The following is a 21,201-nucleotide window of genomic DNA, read 5'->3' as shown; positions in this document are numbered from 1 at the left end:
TCTAGGCCTCTTCTGGACTCACTGCAGCAGCTCCATGTCCATTTTATTTTGGAGACGCTACAGCTGGACAGAGCACTGCAGTGGGATCCCACAAGAGGAGAGCAGAGGGGCAGAATCCCCTCCTTGGACCTGCTCATTTAATGACTACAAACAGGTTCTCTCCCTCTTTAATAATTTCCTGAATCTGATGCCTCAGGTTTTAGCACTTATTTTTCAGTTTCTGTGCTGCTTTAGTGTGTGGGTCTGAGCTTCATATCAGGGGATGGTGATCTCCCTTCACAGAGCAGGGAGACAAAACAATTCCTGCTCCAGCTGGGCACCAAGGACAAATGATCCAAATCTCAGGCCCAAGAGCACAAACAGCGTGGGCTGGAGAGAGAAAAACAAGCAGGATGGGAGTGCCTGGGCTAAAGCTGGAATGGGACAATGAACTGCAAGGTGCAAATGGAGCAGAGCTGATCCCAGTGAGAGCCCCCGGGAGCGCTCGTGCATTTTGGGACCATTTTGGTTGATCTTGGGTGCAGCCCTGGCTGGGCTCTGGTGCTGCCCAAGGTGGATCCATGGAGGAGATCCTTTGAATAAATCCCTGCTTTATTCTTTAGCTCTGTCCAGTCTCTGTTCTAGGTCAGCCTTCTCAAGGCATCAACCCAAGGAGACCATCCAAGAAGAAAACCCACGGTGAGGTTTGGGTTGTCTGGCGCCACACTTACTCCAGATGGGCTCGCTGATCCTCTGCTGGATGCCCAAGATCTCCTTCACCCAGGAGTTCTTGATGTTCACGGTCCGCGCCTGCAGCAGGTACTTGCGCACCAAGTCCTCCCGCTCGTGCCAGATCTCAAAGGCCCGGTCATCCCCTTCCACCAGGTCATTCACGTCTATGTTGTTCAGCTGAGCGACAGAAGGGGCAAAAAAGTCACCACAAATCCTGTGTTTTTTAAGAATTCCCAACAGCACAAAGGGGCTAATTCGCGCTTTCTTCAAAGATTTTTCAGATCGCGTGACCAGTGCAACCTGGCTTTGGATGAAGAGCAATCAGAGCTACTGTGAGAGTTATTTTCCCTGCTATATTTGACTTTCTGGTTACCAAACTGGCATTTTCCTGGGGTTAGATTTTCAGGAAAACAATGTCCAGCATTAAAAGTTATCCCAAGGGTGGAACACACTGTCCCTGAAGGGTTGGGCCCAGGCAACACGGAAAAAAATAGAGAACAGGCAGTCTCTGGACAAAGCATGGAAATGTTTCCATTTTATTTTTCTTGGAAAATAAAATCTGCCTATGAATATTGATGAGGACAGTGATAAGGACTTTCAGAAACTCCTGGCTGGGCTTAGTCGAGAACTCCATGGTTTTTTTTAGTTGGTTGGCTGGTTTTTGTTGGTGTTGAGCATCTCCTGCCTTGTGAAAACTCTTTTCTCAATTTATGGCAGTTTTAACCATGAATGTCTGAAGATGAGTGGGTCAAATCCTCTGCATTTTTCCATTTCTGAACAGGAATTGGTGTCAGGAAAGGACATAACCAGCAGAGAGAACCTGATGGAATTCAGGAAATAAGATTCCCTCTAATTTACTCCCAGTACTACAGACTGCCAAAACCAGAGATTTACAAATGCAAGAAAATATTGTAGGCAGCAAAATCCACATCAATATAATATATTAATGCTGTTAATTAAATGAAGGAACAGAAATAAATAAATGCTTGTTCTTGTAATCTCCTTGCTGCATGGTAAAAGTCCACCCTGGTGGTTTCCGACATGTTTCTGAGAGGTTTAAAATAGATATTTTGGGATAAATGTAGATTCTACTTATGCTTCAAAGTCTTTTTGAATCAAAGAAATAGCTCAGAAGGATTAGAAGAATGTTCAAGCTGGACATAAAATTAAAGCTCTAATTGACAGAGAAATGCTTTATGTGAGGATAAAGTGATCAGACCTTCATGATGTTCTTGAAGATGTAGCTGTAGGTGTCAGTCTTTGTGTCTCGCTTTGGTTTGCAGATCACAATATAATTTTTGAAGAGGAAAACATGTCTTTTGTGTCCTTTCCATGCCATTCGAGCTCCTGGAGCTCCTTCCCACACAATGAAGTGGCCCTGACAGGAAAAAGAAGGAAGAGCACATAGTGACACATCTGGAATAATTACCACAGTTATGTCTCACCATCATTTTTCAGTGCCCAGATAACAAATGTTTCCTGTTGCATCATCCCCTGATGTATCTCTGGTTTGTTAAAGCACAGCAGATGGTTTCTAATGCTAAAGGTGACTCATCAGCCAGTGGTTGTTATTACATTGACATTTAAATGGTATTATTTACTGCCAGAAAAATAGACAGCCCTTGTCAGGTAGATACAGTCTTGGAAATATTAAAGGAAAATTGCATTTTGTGTGGTATACAGATGCTTTGTATGGTGATTTGGTCACCTTCACCAGAGCAGGACATTCATTCCACATAGCTTCAGACACAGACAGCTCAGCTAGTGACATGGGCTTCCCCTGGCATCTCTAGGGAGAAGTAAACACTCGAGGGATGTGACTGGACACTTTTTGGATGCCTAAATGTGGAGAGGTGAATGCCCACCGCAGCATCACTGTAATTTAGCCTTACAACCCCACTCAGCAATACTCCATAATTCCCATGGAAAACATTGGATACAGACAGAATAAATTACTTGCCTGGTAGAACACAGTAAATCTATAAAGAAACAAGAATTTGACTGACGGTGTTGGAAGTCCTAGAGTAAAGTGTCCTAACAGCTAGGTCACCTAAAAAGCCACACACCTGGTTCATGGGATAAACCTGGGGAGCACATGGGTCTCTTGATGCCAGTAACTCCAGGAACTGCCCTGTGTTGCTTCCCAATAATGAGTTAAAACCCTTTTAGATCATGTAGCAGCCTAGAACAATTTTATTCCTCTTTGATGAGCAGGTCACAAAGGCAAATAACTGAATTATGCGTGAATTATTCCATAAGCATCCATGCTCTGGTGTTTCAAACCTTAGTGGAGCCAGAACACCCATTTCTGGACAGCAGAAAGTGAAATAAGCAAATAATCTCTTTCAGATATCATTTCTAAAGGATTTTCTTCTAAGAACTAGGGCTCCTTAGAAACTGGTGAAAGCAGACATGGAACCAGCAGCGACTGGGAAATTCCAGTTACCTGGCGGATGGGCTCCCCAAGGCTTTCCAAGGTCCCTGGATAATTCTCAATGAGTGAGACGTGGAGGTTGTTCTCTGCTCTTCGGGTGAGGGCAGACACAATGGCATAGGCCTGCTCCAGCAAAGTGCAGTTCTGGCTGTTTCTGGCTTTGTTTCGGATTAATTCCTGTAGGTGAATGAAGAAAATGTTATGGACAATCAGAGAGAAAATAAGCAGTTCCTTCAGAGCCAAAGATTTTCTCAATACCTGCTCTGTTGCTTTCATCTCAGCAACTTTTATCCCATTTTTTTCACCACAGACTGCTTAGATAACAAAGTCTTTTTTTCCTACCTATTCAGCAGTATTAAAGGCTAACCAGTCTGGCTTTTCCTTACATCAGCTGATGTCAAGCAAAGATAAAGTTGAAACAAACACCAGATATGCTTTAGTGGTTGAAAACCAAAAATTCCAAAGTGATCCTAAATGTACCCATTGCATTTCTCTTCTGCTTACCCTCACAATAGCAGAGAACAAGGAATTCATGTGGCTATGCTGAGTCAACATTAGATTAATAAAAAGAGAGGCTGGAAAAAATGTGAAATGGCATTTTCCCTGTTCTTCCCACATTTGTTCCTGTTCCTCTCTTTCAGCAATGAAGGCATGGAAAGTGCCTTTTCTCCTCCAAGAGACCTTTAAAAATGTTGGTGTTTGTGTGCAAGACTGTGTTCAAAAGTAGAAAGTTCTTCAAAATATTCAAGCTGCTCATTTATACAACACTAGAATACATAAATATTTTGCCATGATTATTTTCTTCCTGAGTATCCCAGTGCTATTTCCCATGAAAATATTGTTTAAAATGCTGCTCTGAAATGTTTGCTAAGATGGTGGGACAGATGCAAGCCTGGAAGGCAAAATATTTCAGGGTGATAGAATGTAGTAAAGATTTTCAGAAAGAAAGAATTTCATCTTACTAGAACATCAGTATAAAATATAAGGAAAAGAAGTGGTAAGTCATTATCTTAGACAAGGAAACTACTTATTTTTATAACATAAATGTGGCTGAGTTTGGAGCAAATTCATACCTGTCATCCATGCAACCATATATTATATTATATTATAAATAGAATATATTTTTACATATATTTAAAGATAAAGCTCATTGAACTTTATGGGGTTGGAATCTGTGGACTTCCACCTGGATTTACATTTACAAAACTATTTAGAGAACACCACCCCGGTGATGATTAATCTCTTGTTTACTCAAGCAGTTTTCAATTGTAGTTTTATCAGAAGGAAGCCAAGAAATAAGAAATAAAAATATAATCTTTTTCTGCACAAGCTGCACAGAGCAGAACATAAACCTGTAACCACACCTCTTTACCTTAATTATTGTCTGGTACTGCTGGATCCTGTTTATGGGTTTTTCCAGGTAGTGCTGCAGTGGTGGGATAAGTGGCTGCGAGGGATCTTCATTAGTTAAAAATTCATCTGTGTATCTCTGAAAAAAATACATGGAATAACAAGGAAAGGTTGTTATAAGGAGCAGTAGAAAAAATCCCGAGTAGCTGGAGCAGAGAAATAAGATTTGTTTATATTTATGATTTATGTGGTTCTCTAGGTCTTGTAATGTGGTGACCTTTAAAATGTCCCTTAATTACAATTACCTAAACACAGCCACATTAATGTCTGTATAATCTTTATAATATTAATAAATGCACAAAAATATGTAAATATGTTCCCATATTGGCCATACTTACCAGAAAAAAGCTAGAAAGTGAATTAAAAACTATTAGTTTTAATATTTTTTAAAGTTTAACTAATTTTAAGTTAAATAAGGTTTTGCTATTATATTTAGCAAAAGATACTACAAATACTTTTGAGGTTCACACTTATGATTAATAATGACATTTCTTGATGCAGTGAGTTACAGGATGAATTTCCCACAGGTGCTTTGGCTCCTGCCTTACCTTGTAGAAATCCTGGACAGCTTTGCTGACAACAATTGACTCTGCCTGGATCCTTCCCACCAGGTACTGGATGTACTTGTTAAACTCTGCTTCGTGCTTGATGAAGCACATGGCCACGTCATCATCAGTGTCACAGCCCTGCAAGCTCCGCAGGAACACACTGTGGGGACAGGAGCACAGGGCAGCTGAGGAGAAGGTGCTGGAATGAGGCTAAAAACACAGCCCCAGCAGCCAGGCTGTGAATCAGGAGATGTCAGGTGAACGCAGGTTAAGGGAAATTGTCCTGGGGTGTAAGATATGGTTTGGGGGTATTCCATTTCCTATCTCTGAGAGCTGGGGCAGTTCTCTGCTGTTCATGGGGCAGTTTTCTTTATCTCTCCCACAGCCAATCCTCCCTCCAGGAGATCTCTTCTGTTCATGGGCCATTAATTATTAATTATCTTCTGTTCATGGCCACTGAGTGTCCCTGCATGGCTGAGAAAATTCCATCATCCCATGGGGTGAGGCTGCGCCCAGGGGAGGAGCCAAGCATTCCTACCTGGATCCAATCTGAGATCCTGGGACACCACAGCAGCCTTTGCCCACTGCATTCCCAGAGGAGCAGCTTTCTGCCCCACTGCATTCCCAGAGGAGCAGCTTTCTGCCCCACTGCATTCCCAGAGGAGCAGCTTTCTGCCCCACTGCATTCCCAGAGGGAGCCCAGGCCCATCTCCAGCAGCCCTGGAGCTTCAGAGGAAAACTCCAGCCTTGTCCAGGATCCTGCTCCAGCAGAAGCACAGCTGGCACTGCAGGAGGGCTGAGCCCCCATGGAATGGGACTGCTGCCACCACCCTGACCCACAGGCTGCCAGGGCCTGCTCTGATTGTCAGTGGGGTTTTTTTTTGCTTGTACTATTGCATTTGTATTTTTAATTTTCCTAGTAAAGAACTTTTGTTCCTATTCCCATATCTTTGCCTGAGAGCCCCTTAATTTCAAAAATTATACTAATTCAGAGGGAAGGGATTTACATTTTCCATTTCAAGGGAGGCTCCTGCCTTCCTTAGCAGACACCTGTCTTTTCAAACCAAGGCAGAAATGATGGAGGGAAATAAGGGATGTTGCCTCATTTAGGTTAAACTTCTCAGTGCCTCTTCACCCAGCACAATGCTGTTCCTCCTCGCTGGCATGGCTGTGCAGGGACTTTGGACAAGGGCCTGGAGGACAGGACAAGGGGGAATGGCTTTAAACTGACAGAGGGCTGGGTTAGATGGGATATTAGGAAGAAATTCTTCCTTGTGCCAGTGGTGAGGCCCTGGCACAGATTTCCCAGAGAAGCTGTGACTGGAAGTGGCCTGGAAGTGTCCAAGGCCAAGTTGGATGGGGCTTGGAGCAACCTGGGATAGTGGAAGGTGTCCTGAAATTCGTAGATGCTACATCAGTTTTACATGGATTAATATCTCTATGAAGATACCACTGAAACACCTGTAAGGTCTTGCTGCTTTTTTAACATAATTCACTGTTTCTCAGTTAAATTCACTTAAAAGAGTAAGAAATGAGCTGGACACAGGAAGCCTTGAAGCTCTGAAGGGGGTTATGGAAGTCCTAGCCCTGTGCTATGATTTAAGCCATGCCATCATTTACCCTCCTGAAAGGAGCATCAATTCCCTTGCACCTCAGCACTGCCAGTGCTCCACATCAGGAATAATATTAAGAATAGTAGTGATAATAATAATAGTAATAGTAATAATAATAATAATAATAATAATAATAATAATAATAATAATGATGATGATGATACTCTTTGGTATCCAATGAAGGCACTTGGGAATGCCCACCTGGAATGGAAGCGACCAATGTCATCAATATTCCTGAAGATGGTGGATTTCTGACTGGCAACAGCTCCTGGCACACTGGGACAGGTCTCAGTGTACCTAAGGTGATGAGTCTGGAGGAACTGTAAATCCTGAATGTAATCTTCCTCTGAGATCAACAGCTCCTGAATGAGAACACTGAATGGGAGACAGAGAGGCAGAAAGAAATCACAGAAAAATCATCACAATTGTCCTTGAGAGGCTTTTAGGCTGTAAAAAGTATGGATTTATTATCAGAGGAAGTGACTCCTGAGGTGTGTTGAAAGATCCCCTGTGGGGATGGATAGATGCATGTGATGCCTTAAGTTTTAGCTTTCATATTTTCCAGATTCTGTACTGCGTTGGTATATAACTCTGAACTTCATATAAAGTGTTAGCAAGTTCTCCTCACAGTTCAGTCACCCAAAACAATCCTTTTCCAGCCTGAGAACCAAGGACACTGCTGCAGCTTCAGGCCCAAAAAGTACAAACAACAGTGAATTGAGGAGAGCAATCTGGGAGGATGGGACTGCATAACCTGAAGCTGTAATTGGGCAATTAACCCCAATATGGAAATGGACCAAAACTTATAAAAGTGCGAGAACTCGTGACCCGGCGTCCATCTTGGGTGGAGCTAGAGCTGAGCTCTTGCACTGCCTAAGGTGTATTCTTTGAAGGCCTTTTTAATAAATCCCTACTTTATTCCTTTAACACTGTCTAGCTTCTGTTCTAGGTCAGCCTCTTAGGGCATCACATGGCTGGATGGATGGATGGATGGATGGATGATGGATGGATGGCTGATGGATGGATGATGGATGGATGGATGGATGGATGGATGGATGGATGGATGGATGGATGGATGGATGGATGGATGGATGTGGCCAGTGGAAGATGTCCCTGCCCATGGGACTCATTGACACTAGATGGTGTTTAAGGTCCCTTCCAACCCAAACCATTCTATGATTCTGTGATCTCGATTGCCTGGAATTCTCCTAAGCTGAAATCAATCACAAAATACAAGTGATTCAAAAGGCAGGAAAATTCAAAGGTGCAAATACCAAATGACATGAGCTCACCTTAGCTTCCTTTTGTATTCATCTTCGGAAACAAACTCTCCAGGAAACTCTGGAATTTCTGTTGTTCCCCACTCCGGTGACAACTACAATATTAGAAAAAAAAAAATTAAAATAGTTCTTGGAAGTGGACAGTGTTTTTATCTATACATACTGAGGAATATCTCTCATGTGTTCACAGTCCTGTTTAGTCCAACAATTACTAAACCAGTGTGAAATTTCTTTTGTACTGGAGAGTTTTTAGGTCTTTCCAACCCAGAAACCCCTGCACAGACCAGAAATATTGTCTAATAAAAACATTAAAAAGTACAACCTTGTTCCAGACCCCTTCAACCTCCTCTGCCATCACTCCTTGCAAAAGGGACAGCTCTAAACTGCAACAGGAACAAGAAATTTTAAATGAGAAACAACCAAACATGATCAGTCACCTTTAATTTCTTGTCCAGATAAGCTGGAGACACCCAACCCTGTCGAGAGGGACTCGATTTCGTGGGTTTAGTCCTGACCAGCCATTTCAGAGGATGAGCTGAATCCAGGACTTCCACATATTGTCCTTCCTTCAGGGTGATGGTCTCCTTGTCCGGCGCCGCGGGCACGTAGTCAGCAGTGACCATGTAGACATCAAAGATCTGCAAGCATGAAATTAGAGTCACTTTGTGCTCTTCATTTCCCTCATGAAGAAGTTCCCAACAAGATTCCTTTGGCCAACTCTATCCAAGGCCGCAGAAAATCAAGTTCTGACTTCCTGAAGTTCAGCCATGAAAGCAAGAGCTGCCAAGTCATGGGTATGTTTTGACCATGCTGACTTGAACCACTCGTTCAGGATCACAGGGTGAGCATCAGAACTTGATTCTCTGTGCTCTGTATCACAGACACAACATTTAGCTACTAAATACACCTAGAAAATTCAATTGCGTCACGAAAGAGGATGGAGATCCCTACACCATAGTTGGTTGGTCATTCTAAGTTTAGTTTTCTCCTTGTGTCCAGCTAGTCCATAGAGATGTCATACCTCCCCTCTGGAATCCCCATCTTCAGATTCAGAGGAGGATTCCTGAGCAATGGATGAAGGTCTGGATCGTCCATGGCGAGGAGATGCAGAGGGAGTTCTTGACTCATCATCACTTTCTGCACCCGGTACTCGAAGTTTAGCTGAAAAGCAGAGCAACAGTAAAAGTGTTTAATAAGTATCCCCAATCTGAACATGAACCAAATCCATCACAATTTTTCTTCTTCCTAGGAAGAGCATTCACAGTAATATTTAGTGTGATTTCCTATTGATATTTAGGATTAAGTGAATAATTTGGATGTTTTAATACATGGTGTTGCAGGCCGACTGCACGTATTGCCACTGTACTGCAAGAATGTTTGTTGGAGAGTTAATGCCTCTATTTTTTATTTTATATTATCTTATTTTTTAAACTTATCTTTATGTTTTTTATCTTTTCTACAAGATAATCAGGGCAGACACAAACCAGAATTCTTCATTCAACTCAACAAATCATTGGATTGCTGCACAGCTGTGCACAGAGTTTTCAGCCTTGATTTGATTTTTAAATTCCACTGTGAGCTAAAACTTGAAGATGTGGGAAGTACAGAAAACGGGATTGCTTTCTGATTTAGGAATGATGAATATCTGAGGAACTCAAAATACCTAAAATATGCAAAGTACACTTATATTTTTACAATTTGCTGTAATAGCTTTTTTCCTAGTTCAAAATTCTAGACTGAGATGTGCAGATTGGATGGACTCCTACTTAAATTTCCTACCCCTAAGCATTGGCAAATGTTCATTTGCTTATATAGAACGACAGTCTCAAAACCTGCTGCATAAATCTCACTTATAACTAAACACCACCTGAAAACAGAGATTGCTTTTTTTTTTTTTTTTTCCCTACCATAATTAAACTGTGTTTTCCAGATTGCTTACCCTGAGTTATTTTTGCAGATACCATTTCTGAGATACGTGAGGTGAGTTTCTGGAAGAACTCTTCTGAGCCAACATCAGCTAATGAAATAGGGCTTTTGGGCACACCTTCTCTGCCAGCTTCAAGGTCTCCTGGAAAAAGGAGAATTTGTTATTAAGCTGGGAGTGTCATTGAAAATTCATCTCTTTTTGATTAATAAAAGCTTCTGTGGAAGGAAGGTTTAATTTTCTTCCCTTCTCCTGTTTTTAAAACTGTGCTTGCTCTCAGCTCATCCAAATAATTCACCCTTGAACAGCAAGCATGCTGAAATGCTGAAAAGTTCCGGCATTTCAGACAATTTCAAGAAAAGTGGGCAAAAAGAAGTGGAGACATGAAATACATTTACAGTCTCAGCTGTAGATATGGAGGACAGGAAGAAGAAAGAGAAAACAGCTTCTCTTACCTTCAGAGGCCTGAATAGTTCTGAAAAAGAAAATAAAGCAGAGTTAAAAGTTACAATAAAATGGACAGTAAGGAGAGCTAAATGAGGAACAAATCTCCCTTCTCCTGTGCATCCAACTTACCCCAGTGTGGTCATGATGGCTTCTGACACCATCACACGCTCCTGGGTCAGGACTTCAGCCTCTTTCACTGCAAGATTGGGGTTTGTCATTAGAGGACAGAAGGCACAGAATGTCCTTTTTTAGCTATTTAGGCACATTTTCTAGATGTAGAGCACTGCAGCAGCTCCTGACCTGAGATGTATATTCCCAGTCCTGTGATGGCAATGCTTTCTCCCTCCTCTCCCTGTTCATGGAAAATATATAATTGCCCCATTTCTCCACACTGCTCAAGTTATGCTCCTGCAGCTCTTGGTGCAATAAAAGTGCGAGATTCAAGGCAAGATAACAGAAAAATGGAATCCTTCACAGCTCTGCCCCTATTCCCAGTATATATTTGTTTTTTCCCTCATCTTATTTTGTTAATAGAGGCATTGGAAAGCTCTACAAAAATCAAATAAGTCTAATGCAATCCAAAATACCTCAGCAGAGTGAAGCACTCAAAATAATTTTTCAAAAGGTGACTTTTCCCAGTTACATTAGATTGCCTTTCTTTCATTTTTTTTAATTTGTGCTTAATTTGGTTGTTCCTTAGACTTGCCTTCTGTCTGTACTGAAAAGATGCTGCTGTTTATACAAGACAGAGTCAGAAATCTAAAATATCATAGAAGAGTGTAGCCATTTGCAAGACAAGCAAAACCATGGCTGCTCTTGAGAAAATGCATTTTTCTGGGTGCGATTAGATAATTTCCTTAACAGTCACACTAGTTTTTTGTTTGTTTTGTTTTTTTTTTTTTTTTTTTTGGTTTGTTTGGGTTTTTTTGGTTTTTTTTTTTTTTTTTCCCTTAGGCACTGCATAAAAGGGAAATATAGAGAATTTGTTTGTGTTGCAGCAAAGATTTACCATCTGCAACTTCCAGGTTGGCAGTGCAGATGGACTGGCCAGCCTTGTTGGTGGCAATGCAGGTGTAAGCTCCACTGTACTTCTTCTTGACATCCAACAGGATCAGGCTGTGGTGCATGTTGGAGCTGGCCAGTTTATACCCAGGAGTGTCTGGTTTGATCCACAGGATGTCTTCCCTAGACTCTTCTTTCATCCAAGTGATTGTTGGTGGTGGATGTCCTAAAAGAAAATTGATGCAATAAACTTTAATCTTCCTGTTTGTGCTCCTCCCTTAAAATGATGAGCCTTGCTGTGAAAAAATGCTGTTTTGATCCATCTTCTGATACTTTCCCAACAATAACAGGCATAATATGCAATAAAGGAGGATAAACCATTTTAACACATTAAATCTTTCCATAAAACCAAAATTGTCAGTCACCATACAATTCATGGTCAACATCCATCATACTACAAAGTGTCATTATCCCCATTTTTACATGCAGAAAAATGGAGGTGAAGAAAAATAAGGTGCTTTACTGTGAAGTGTCTTTGTAAGAAATGTAAGCTGGGAGTAGAATCCCAGACTTCAGATACAGGAAATGAGATTACAATGACTTGGGGGCAGAGAGAGAAGAATATGTTGTGAAGTTACACATTTCAAGTGTTATTTAGAGAGATGAGGTATCTGCCCACTTACCTTCAACTTTCACAGATAATGTGATGCTTGCACCCTTTTTCACTTTCTTATTTGTAAATCTTTCGAGGAATCTTGGCGGTATCAGCTGCTCATGGGAATCTGGAAATAATATTATTGATGAAGCACAGTGAGTTTAGACTGAAAAATTACTGGGGCTTCTGTTCTCACCTGCTGTGGCTTCTCTCACCTGTTTTGGATGGCTCTTCTTTCTCATAAGGATCTGAAACACAAGGAGAAAAAAGAAGAACATGACAAATATGAATAAGTGTTAATCCAGGAATTGCAGAAAAAAGCTCCCAAAGTGACTCCAGTGGAGATACTACACAGAAATATTGGTATGATTTGTAAAAGTCCTTAAGTTTTAATGAAATTCACTTTTAAGGTTAATGAGGATGGGCAAGAATAAAATACCTGTTTATGAGACAACAGTCAGACCACAGAGAAGTGGCATCATCATCTTCTTAAACAGTAAATTTACAGGTGAATAAATAAAGAACCAAGAGTAAAGCACATCATCTTTTACCTACAGACTTCCCCACCTCACCCGAGTTACCTTGAGAGGTTTCCTCAGCAAAAAAAAAAAAAAAAAAAAAAAAAAAAAACCCTAAACAAAAAGAGCAAGAACCACTGGAACAGCCCAAAATAGAACAACACCCACCTTTGACTACCAGCCTGGCTGAGGAATATGCAGAGCCAGCAGAGTTGATGACAAATATCAAGTACTGGCCGGCGTCTGCTTTGGTGACGTCGCGGATTTCCAGGGAGTGGAATTCCTGCCTGTCAGTCTTGAGGATACGATCCGAGGCCTTTAGGGGCTGCCCATTTTTGAACCAATAGAGACGAGGCTGAGGGTACCCTGTGAGGAGCAGTTACAGACACAGAGAACAAAATTCATTGGCAGCACTGATTTGGGAGCATCTCCAAATTGCCAGATCCTCTGCTGTTTCAGGGGTTTAACAGGGCTCCTGTTTCAAGGGTTTAACCAATTAGGAACACTTGAAAATGCATTAAATTAGATTGATCAGTCGAAATTCTTTCCTCTCTCCTCAGTTTCTGGCACTCCCCATATTGTCTGCATGTGCAAACACCTTGGAGGTTGAAAAATCAACGCTTAGTTCTGATTTGAAAGGTTCACAGGGAGAAATGGTGAAGCCAAATGCATTCTCTTCATTTTTATAGACAGCAACAGGAGAAAACAGGAAAATCCCTACCTCTCCCTACCAGAGTCAACACCAGAGGGATGTTTTTGCAGTTTTTACATTGTAGGAGCAACCCCTTAATGGGGGAAGGCAAGTCCATGACTGCTAAATTTATTGAAGAGAATGAAGGAGACTGACTTCGTTTTTATTAATATTATTACATAATTATGATTAATAGCCATACATTATACCAAATATAGTTATCTATGTTATATAAATATATATGTAATATATAATGATAGCTATTAATAATGATAACAATAATGTCAAGATTATTATTCCTTATTGCCCCTGTGCTCAGAGAAATCCGGAATTCAGTTTTCAGAAGCATGTGCCTGTCATTATGCCTGGATATATGGACACAACATGAGGCTTAATCTGCCTGAGTCTTCTCCAACAGTCCCTGTTCAGCAGCATGAACACATTTGTGCAAAAGTGATGCAAGCTGCTCAGCCCGGGGTCACAGCTGCAGAAGAACACCTTGGAAAACCTTGCCCAGCACTTCAACCTGATATCAGACCTGGAAAATTGACAATACCATGGGATCCGCTCACCTTTCACCTTCAGGTGAAATTTAGCCAGCGATGCTCCAGGTGCCACATGAATATCATGCAGTTCATCAAAGATCTGGGGCAACTGCTCCTCCTCAGTGGTGGATTCCTCCTGTTCTCGGCTAAGCAGCAGTTGGAATCAGAAAGAAGAAAATTAGAAAGGAGAGTTCGGAATCCGAATGACTTATTTTAGGTAAATTCAGTCCGTGGGTTTTGGCATCCTGAGAACAGACTCAGCACCATCTGACATTAAAAGTAACAGAGTGATTCCTTGAGGAAATACCCCGACTTGCCTGAAGGCTCCGGAGCAATTCTGCCCATGATGAATGCGCAGCTGTTGCAGTTATTGCATCTCAGCTGGGCTGGATGCTTGACACAGCAAACCCAGCCCTGACATAAATACACAAATTGATCTCACCGAGTCAGAGGTTAGAGCCACAGTTCCATATTTTACCTTGAAATATATTCCTTGGCACTGTAGTAAGATGACGTCTCTGTTGCATCTGCTGCTGTCTCATAGTCCGTGCTGGTCACTGTTAAATGGAAGAAGATAGGTCTTGAATCATCTGAGCTTTGAAATTAGTTTTCTTGCTTAAATAGTTCTTACTGATTTTAGTTCATTTGCTAATTTGAGTGACTGGCAGATAGATTTTATATTGTACTGCAGCAGGATCCCACACGTCCCTGGATTATGGAAAACACCTCTGTTCACCCCAAAAGCTTTGCTCTGAACATCGCCTTGGAGTTAGCAAAACCCAGCTGAATCCCAAGAAGTTTGCAAGTGAAAATTTTGTGGCCAAAACATCTTTCTTTAAAATATAAATGGTGCTTTCCTTGGGGGGGAAAAAAAAAAATAATCAGGTCTCAGCAGAACTCCTTTAATTGGTTTTTCTACAGAGATTTTGAGACTTACAGTCCACGCGAAGCTCAGCCTTGGTCGAAGCCACCCCCATGTTGTTCTCAGCGAGGCAGCGGTAGACGCCCATGTCCGTGGGCACCACGGCGGTGATGATCAGCTGGTGACACCCTTCCTGGTCCTCGTTGATCATGTAGTGATCGTTTTCTTCGATAGCTTTGCCGTCCTTGAACCAGCGAACCGTGGGCAGGGGTTTGCCAATGACGATGCAGTCAAAGCTCACTGGGTACCCGTCCTGGACCTCTTGGTTTTGGAGCTCGGTCATGAACATGGGGGCTGGTTGGTGAGAAGAAAGAAGAGTTTGGTTTTATCTAAAGATATATTTTAGGCCTTTTCTGCCCAAACTTCTGGTTTCCAGTTTTTTAATTCCAGAGTAATATCTTTTCTCTAGAAAACAATCAAGAAACTCCCTAGCATTACGAAGATATTCCATCAGCACAACAATACCACAGCTCCCAACTATATATTGTCCCTGCTCCTGTCCTTGCCAAAATATCTTTTCTCCCTCCAAACCATTCTAAACCCTACATAATTCATTTAAGTACAATAATCATAGTATTTGTGGTCATGTTGTAGTAGGTGACATTTCTAGCATGAAAAGGGGCTTCACAGATAAGTCAATACATTGCAAGCCCCCCCACCAGTGTGCCTCCTCTCCTCAAAATGAAAAAAGAATAAAAAATGTCATTATTTTTTCTAAAAGTATAAAGCTTTCATAAAAATATCTGCACTAAATTAAAAAAAAAAAAATGAACTTGTTTGAGAGTGAAAAAATGATATTGTGACCTGTTCCCACTGTGTTTTCCAAGGAATAGGCAAGATTTTCTTCCCCTACCTGTGTCAGAAGTCAGCAAAGGTGGTGGAGGTCTCGCTACCGGAGGTGCAAACTTCCCAAGGGTGGGAGGTGACGCCTTCCCAATGCGCAATTCGATTTTTTTCGGGCCTTGTTCCAAGATGTCGATCTCCACTGGAATTCCCAGAGCGCCAAACATCTCTCTGAACCGTGTGGCGGCTGTTTTGGCCTCAGACATGATTTCAAACTTGATGTAGATGTACTGGTCATCCTCACGGTATGTCTGGTGGTCAACTACGTCTATGTCCCCTTCATCTGCGCTGACAAAGAGCTCTTCCTCCACGTCAGAGATCTCCGTGGAGATCTTGGCCCTGAAGAGTCTGTGGAGTCTCCTTCCTGCTTTTCGGAAAGCGTCGTCCAGCTCGCTGCCAGACGAGCTCTCCGTCTCGCTGTCAGTGCTCTGCTTACTCCCCTTCTCCTTAGCAAGGACTTGAGGTTCCTGAGTGCCAACCACCACCTTAGCGCTGTGTGAGACCTTGCCAAACTTATTGGATGCCTCACAGGTGTATTTGCCTGCATCCTTCCTGTCCAGGCCAGCGATAATCAAGGAGCAGGTGCCATCGCTGTAGCTGTCTATGTGGTAGTAACGACCATCCGAGAGCTCCTTCCCATCCTTCAGCCACCGGACGTTCATGTCGGTTTTGCTGTGGGCCACGCACTCCAGGTGCAGGGTGCTTCCAGGCTCTCCAGAGAAGTCTTTGAAGGTCTCAGTAAACACCGGGCACTCCTGTTGCTTGATCTCTTTCCTGACTTTGTAGCCTTTGAAAGCGGCTTGGATCTTCACAGCCGCCTTGTTCATGGAGGGATCATCTAAATCCGGCAGCTCTGGTTCAGCTGGCTGAGCAGCTGTGGTGGCCACAGTGGTCTCCACGGTGGATGTCTCCCACTGTTTCCATAGTTTTCCTGTGGAGGTGGACTGAACCTTGCTGGTAATACTGGTGCTCTTCTTCTCAGCTCTCTTGAGGTAGTTTACTAGAGAAGGAGTCCCAGCTCTAGACTCATCATCAGAGCTTGTGAAAGAGAAATCTGCCTCTCCTGTCCTGGCCAGCTCGTCACACGTGGAGTACTCCTCTGAGTAGTAGTGAGACATCTCTGCTTCCTCCTTCCTCAGCTTCTGAAGCTTCTCATCCTCCTCGGGCACCTCGCTGATGGAATCCAAGGTGGGCTCCCGGCTCATACGGCGCTTCTTGGCCAGGGCTTCCCACAGGAGGTGAAGATCTCCCTCCTGGGCAGCTTCAGGAGGCAGGCTGGGCTGGATGTGTCCATCCACCTGCTCTTCAGCCCGGCTGGCAGGGGGAGCTTCCCTGGCAATCTCCTTCAGCATCGACACTGTGGGAACTGCAGGGAATGAAACAGATGAGAAGTTAAATGAGTTTTGAGAAAGCACATGGAAACGTTCTACAGGAGAGTCTCAGAGGCATTTAACTAAGCATCACAATGAGAACAACATGGGAGTTTACAGAATCACAGGATGGGGAGGGTTGGAAGGGACCGCTGGATATCATCTAGTCCAACCTCTCTGCTCACACACATTCCCCTAGATCACATTATTCAGTGTCCAGACGGATTTTGAATATCTCCAGAGAAGGAGACTTCATACCCTCTCTGGGAAGTTGATATAACTGAGTCTGGTCCTGGTGAACTTGTCCTAGCTGACCACGCTTTGAGGAGGAGGATGGACCACACCATCTTCAGGAGGTCTGTCCAACCTCAACAATGCTGTGATTCTATGCATGCACTTAAAACATTACCAAACAACTTTTTTTTTTTTTTTAATTTATTTATTCCTTGCACATTTGGACCCAATAAACCGATTTCTGCCCTTTTTAATGTTGCAGTTGATTAACTGGTTAAGACTGCCAGTGGAGCCTGGAAAGCTACCCAGGCTCATCCTATCTCCCAGGTATACAGGGCTTCCCTGTGTGTCCTGAACAGATCTCCAGCAGCTGTGCTGCAAGCTGAGATCCCATCTCACATGGACACACCTGCTTGGTTGGATGTGCCTGAAGGTGTCTGGGACACACTCACATGCCTCTACGTGTTGCCCAGTCCCTTTTGAGATGCTCCAGGTTGTCTGGAACATCCACAGAATACCCCAAAGCATCTCAAAAGGCACCAAAAACTCTTGTAGAGACAATAATGTCACACCTTAAATATCTGTCTCCAGAAACTCTAACCTGAGCAACTCAAAACTATTTGGGATGCAGGAACATACTGGGCAATGCCAAACAGGAAAAATAACAATTCCTTGTGGATTGTTATCATAGCTTGCAAAAGAAAGTAATTAAACCACAGCTTGGACTCTGGAGATGCCCCTGGATGTCCATACCAGACCTGATTTAACACCCCAGCAATGCACACTCCATACCTTCAAGACACAGGCTGGCAACGGATTTGACTTCTGGAGAAGCCATGCAGGTGTAGCTGTCCTGATCCTCAGGTTTAAATCCACGGATAATGAGTGTCTGTTTCGTTCCATCTGAGAGGATCTCGTATCTCCCTCCAGCTTTTATTTGCTCTTTTCCCTTGAACCAAGTCACTTTCTCTTCAGTTTTACTTGATAATGTGCACTCCAGGCGAGCCACTCCCCCTTCCGAGACAGATCCTCCCACCAAAGGTTGGGTGATGGTAACTGGAGGCTCTGCAATTACAAAAATATAATTAATTAGCACAAAGAACAATCATCTGGCTTTAAGGCACTCCATTCCATAAAATATCCAAGCAACCCATCCATCTTTTACAACTTTTTCAGCTGTTGTAGACAACGAAAGGAAAAAAAAAAAAGGACTGTCAGCATCCAAAGTATGCACTTCCAAAGATAATATCAAAACAATTTTCCAAGCTCTCCCAGTGCTTAAACCAGCTCCATCTAAACATATACATGCAGAAGTGGTTGCATTTTCCACATTCCTGTGTTTGTTTGCTGGTCTTCATTTACCCATCGTCAGTATAAAAGAAGTTCTACAGATTTCTAGATCTCAAATGTTTTGAGATGAAGGAGTCGTGATGCGAGACAAAAAAGAAACAATAAATAGAATGAAAAGAGATTATTCAAAGCAGCATTCAGCTCTGTCTTGAAATAAAAAAAATATATATATATATCTATATCTTTATGCTATCCTAGGAAGAGTAAAAATTATCAAAAAGCATAAATAATTTAAACCAAAAATTTCTCTGCATTTTCTTTACTTTGGAAGGAGGTCTACCAACGGAATGCTGTTTGTAGAACCAAGATAACTCAAAGAACACATTAAATTCGGAGATGTTGACTGGGATGTAAAAGATGGTGCTGGGTTCCCAAAAGCAGCACATCCCTCAGGGCTACCTTCCTCTCTGCACATTTCACCAGGGTGAGTGGATTGCTGCCCAAAATGCCTTGGGTTTGTTGTTGACAAAGTCAGCATGTGCAGAGTCATCAGGGTCCAGCGCTGGCAGCAGTTATTGTTGCAAAAAAAAAATGCAACAGAGCATTTCAAGCAAAAGAGTATTTGTTTATCATTATACTCATTTTGAGGAATTTAGATGAGTCGTACCGGAGAAAGAGTTGCAAGGAAAGAAAGATTGAAAGAGAGAGACTCCCCATCCCACTGAGGCTTCCAAAGTTTCGCCATCAGACAGCAAAGGAACTGCGTCCCCCAGCATTTCTTTGGGGGAATTCTTGAAAAAGTCGCATAAAAAACATAAAAAAGGAAAAAGATGGGTGAAGAAGACAACATTGCCCACTCATGGTCACAGTCTTGGTTACCCCAAACACATTCCAGCATGCCCTTTTGCACTCATTCCATCCCAACTCCACCAGAAAAGACACTCGTGGTGACATGGATGCAATGCAAGAAACCCATGGTGACGGGCCAGCACATGGATGATGCAGTGCAGGCTGCAAGACAGCTGGATGCGGTTTGGAGGAAACCAGTGCTGAGTGCTAAAAACGCAGCAGGTTTTGTTCACAGCAGCCCAGAACGACTTTTCCACCCCAGGCTCTTCCTCCTCTATCATGTTGGCAGCCAAGCACTGAAAGGTATTGCCCTGGGAGGTGCCTGGAATGGGTGAAGCAGGCATGCCATGCAAAATGTGGGGTCTGCAGGAGCTTGCAGCCCTCCCTGGAGCCTGTGTCCATCCTCACCTAACCGCACCATCTGGGGGAAGTGCACTGCCTCGCTGGCCCCGGCTTTATTTATGGCCGACACTCGGAATCTGTAGGGCTCCCCCGGGGTGAGGCCATCCACTGTGAACTCCGTGTCCTGGATGAGGCCCTCGCTGCAGGACTGCCAGCCAACTCCCAGGATTTTCCTCTCCACCTTGTAGCCCAGGATGTCCTGGCCGCCGTCACCCAGCGGCTTGTGCCAGGACAGAGTGACAGAGTGGCTGCTCTGACTTAGAACTTCTGGCTCTTCGGGTGGCTCGGGGAGGGCTGGGGGCACAACATGATGTAAGGTTTGAGCAGTAACCCTTCACCCTAAAACACCCAAGAGCCTTCTGCAAGCCGTGGGGACGGAAGCACAATGGATTGAGTATCCTCCTTGTGGTAAAGTGGAGTGTAAAGTCATCATAAAGTCACAACCATGAGTACCTGTGCGCCACTGATTTGTCCTTGTCTGACCTGATCTATGCTGCCAATGACAAACATTCATTTTCCAACTCTCATCTCAAATAATTAGGCTCTTCTATATATATAATCAGCCACTTTGTCCCACCAAGCTTAAAATAAAGATAATCCTACACAGTCCATATTATCAAGGAATTTGACTGAGAATTTCAAGCACATTTGAGCCTTGATTGTGTTTATTTTAGGTCTGGCCTTAATTGAAATCAAGTTATTATGGGACTAAAGAATAACTCAAATATTTTAATAACGAGTCACTCCACTTCTGTGAAATTGCAGTATGCGTCACAGCATCAGGCAATAACAAATAAATATGTGATGGGAATGATCTGGTGTCCTGCTGTCCATGATCATAGAATGGTTTGGGGTGGGACCTTGAAGATCATCTAATCCCAATCCTTCCACTCAGTACACTGGAAAATGTTCCTTGCTTACATTACACTTTGGCCTAAAAGACAGAAATAATTCTTTCAGTCTTGAGTTCAAGACATTTATGATGTAAATGACCTGCCATGACGCACCAATCCGAAGAATTAAAGGCAAATATGGTCAACAGCCAGTTCTTTAACTCTGGACACCACAAGAACAACATAAAGTCTTTTCTCTGTTGTCAGCCAAATTTCATACAGAAAAATCTGTCAACAGGAAGAGCATTTAATGAAATGTAATTAACTGTAAGTACCCAAAATTAGAAGAAGCTGATTTAAATCCATCAAACTTTTTTTTAAAATTGTGGTGAAAATTACTGGAATGCGTAACAGAGATCCCTTAAGTCTCAGAAATTCTTAGACAGAGGCTGCCTGTAGTCATTTAAAGTATAGATGGTCCATCAGTGGCTCTTTAACATCTCAGCTACAGCTAAAATACATTTAATTATCTCATAACCACCGCTGGGATGGTGCTGTGTGACCACTGCTGGGTGACCACTTGTCCCACTGCGGGAAGGAGCCAGATCCTGGGTGCTGAAATGGACACTGGCATGGCATCATCCAACTTGTTCCATGAGGGAATTAGGGAATGATCATCT

At 42.8% G+C, this 21,201-nt stretch overlaps 1 protein-coding gene across 1 annotated transcript in view; it reads right to left on the bottom strand.

Annotated features, from left to right (window-relative positions):
- Nucleotides 1-21,201, bottom strand: part of LOC128796984 (obscurin-like) — a 170,825-nt gene that overhangs the window by 48,121 nt on the left and 101,503 nt on the right. Inside the window, exons 64-85 of the mRNA XM_053959121.1 lie at nucleotides 19,695-19,982; nucleotides 17,940-18,212; nucleotides 15,554-16,909; nucleotides 14,716-14,994; nucleotides 14,257-14,335; nucleotides 13,806-13,924; nucleotides 12,711-12,908; nucleotides 12,240-12,272; nucleotides 12,053-12,151; nucleotides 11,377-11,595; nucleotides 10,497-10,563; nucleotides 10,376-10,395; nucleotides 9,936-10,064; nucleotides 9,018-9,157; nucleotides 8,434-8,634; nucleotides 8,009-8,091; nucleotides 6,918-7,091; nucleotides 5,104-5,263; nucleotides 4,518-4,634; nucleotides 3,158-3,322; nucleotides 1,931-2,089; nucleotides 711-888 (exon numbers count right to left, since the gene is read on the bottom strand). Of these exons, the coding sequence (XP_053815096.1) occupies nucleotides 711-888; nucleotides 1,931-2,089; nucleotides 3,158-3,322; nucleotides 4,518-4,634; nucleotides 5,104-5,263; nucleotides 6,918-7,091; nucleotides 8,009-8,091; nucleotides 8,434-8,634; nucleotides 9,018-9,157; nucleotides 9,936-10,064; nucleotides 10,376-10,395; nucleotides 10,497-10,563; nucleotides 11,377-11,595; nucleotides 12,053-12,151; nucleotides 12,240-12,272; nucleotides 12,711-12,908; nucleotides 13,806-13,924; nucleotides 14,257-14,335; nucleotides 14,716-14,994; nucleotides 15,554-16,909; nucleotides 17,940-18,212; nucleotides 19,695-19,982 (4,536 nt within the window). The remainder of the gene's footprint in view (nucleotides 1-710; nucleotides 889-1,930; nucleotides 2,090-3,157; nucleotides 3,323-4,517; nucleotides 4,635-5,103; nucleotides 5,264-6,917; nucleotides 7,092-8,008; nucleotides 8,092-8,433; nucleotides 8,635-9,017; nucleotides 9,158-9,935; nucleotides 10,065-10,375; nucleotides 10,396-10,496; nucleotides 10,564-11,376; nucleotides 11,596-12,052; nucleotides 12,152-12,239; nucleotides 12,273-12,710; nucleotides 12,909-13,805; nucleotides 13,925-14,256; nucleotides 14,336-14,715; nucleotides 14,995-15,553; nucleotides 16,910-17,939; nucleotides 18,213-19,694; nucleotides 19,983-21,201) is intronic.

Source organism: Vidua chalybeata, chromosome 1 (assembly GCF_026979565.1).
Source record: "Vidua chalybeata isolate OUT-0048 chromosome 1, bVidCha1 merged haplotype, whole genome shotgun sequence".
Classification (NCBI taxonomy): domain Eukaryota; kingdom Metazoa; phylum Chordata; class Aves; order Passeriformes; family Viduidae; genus Vidua; species Vidua chalybeata.
This window is presented reverse-complemented; position numbering and strand designations above follow the sequence as displayed.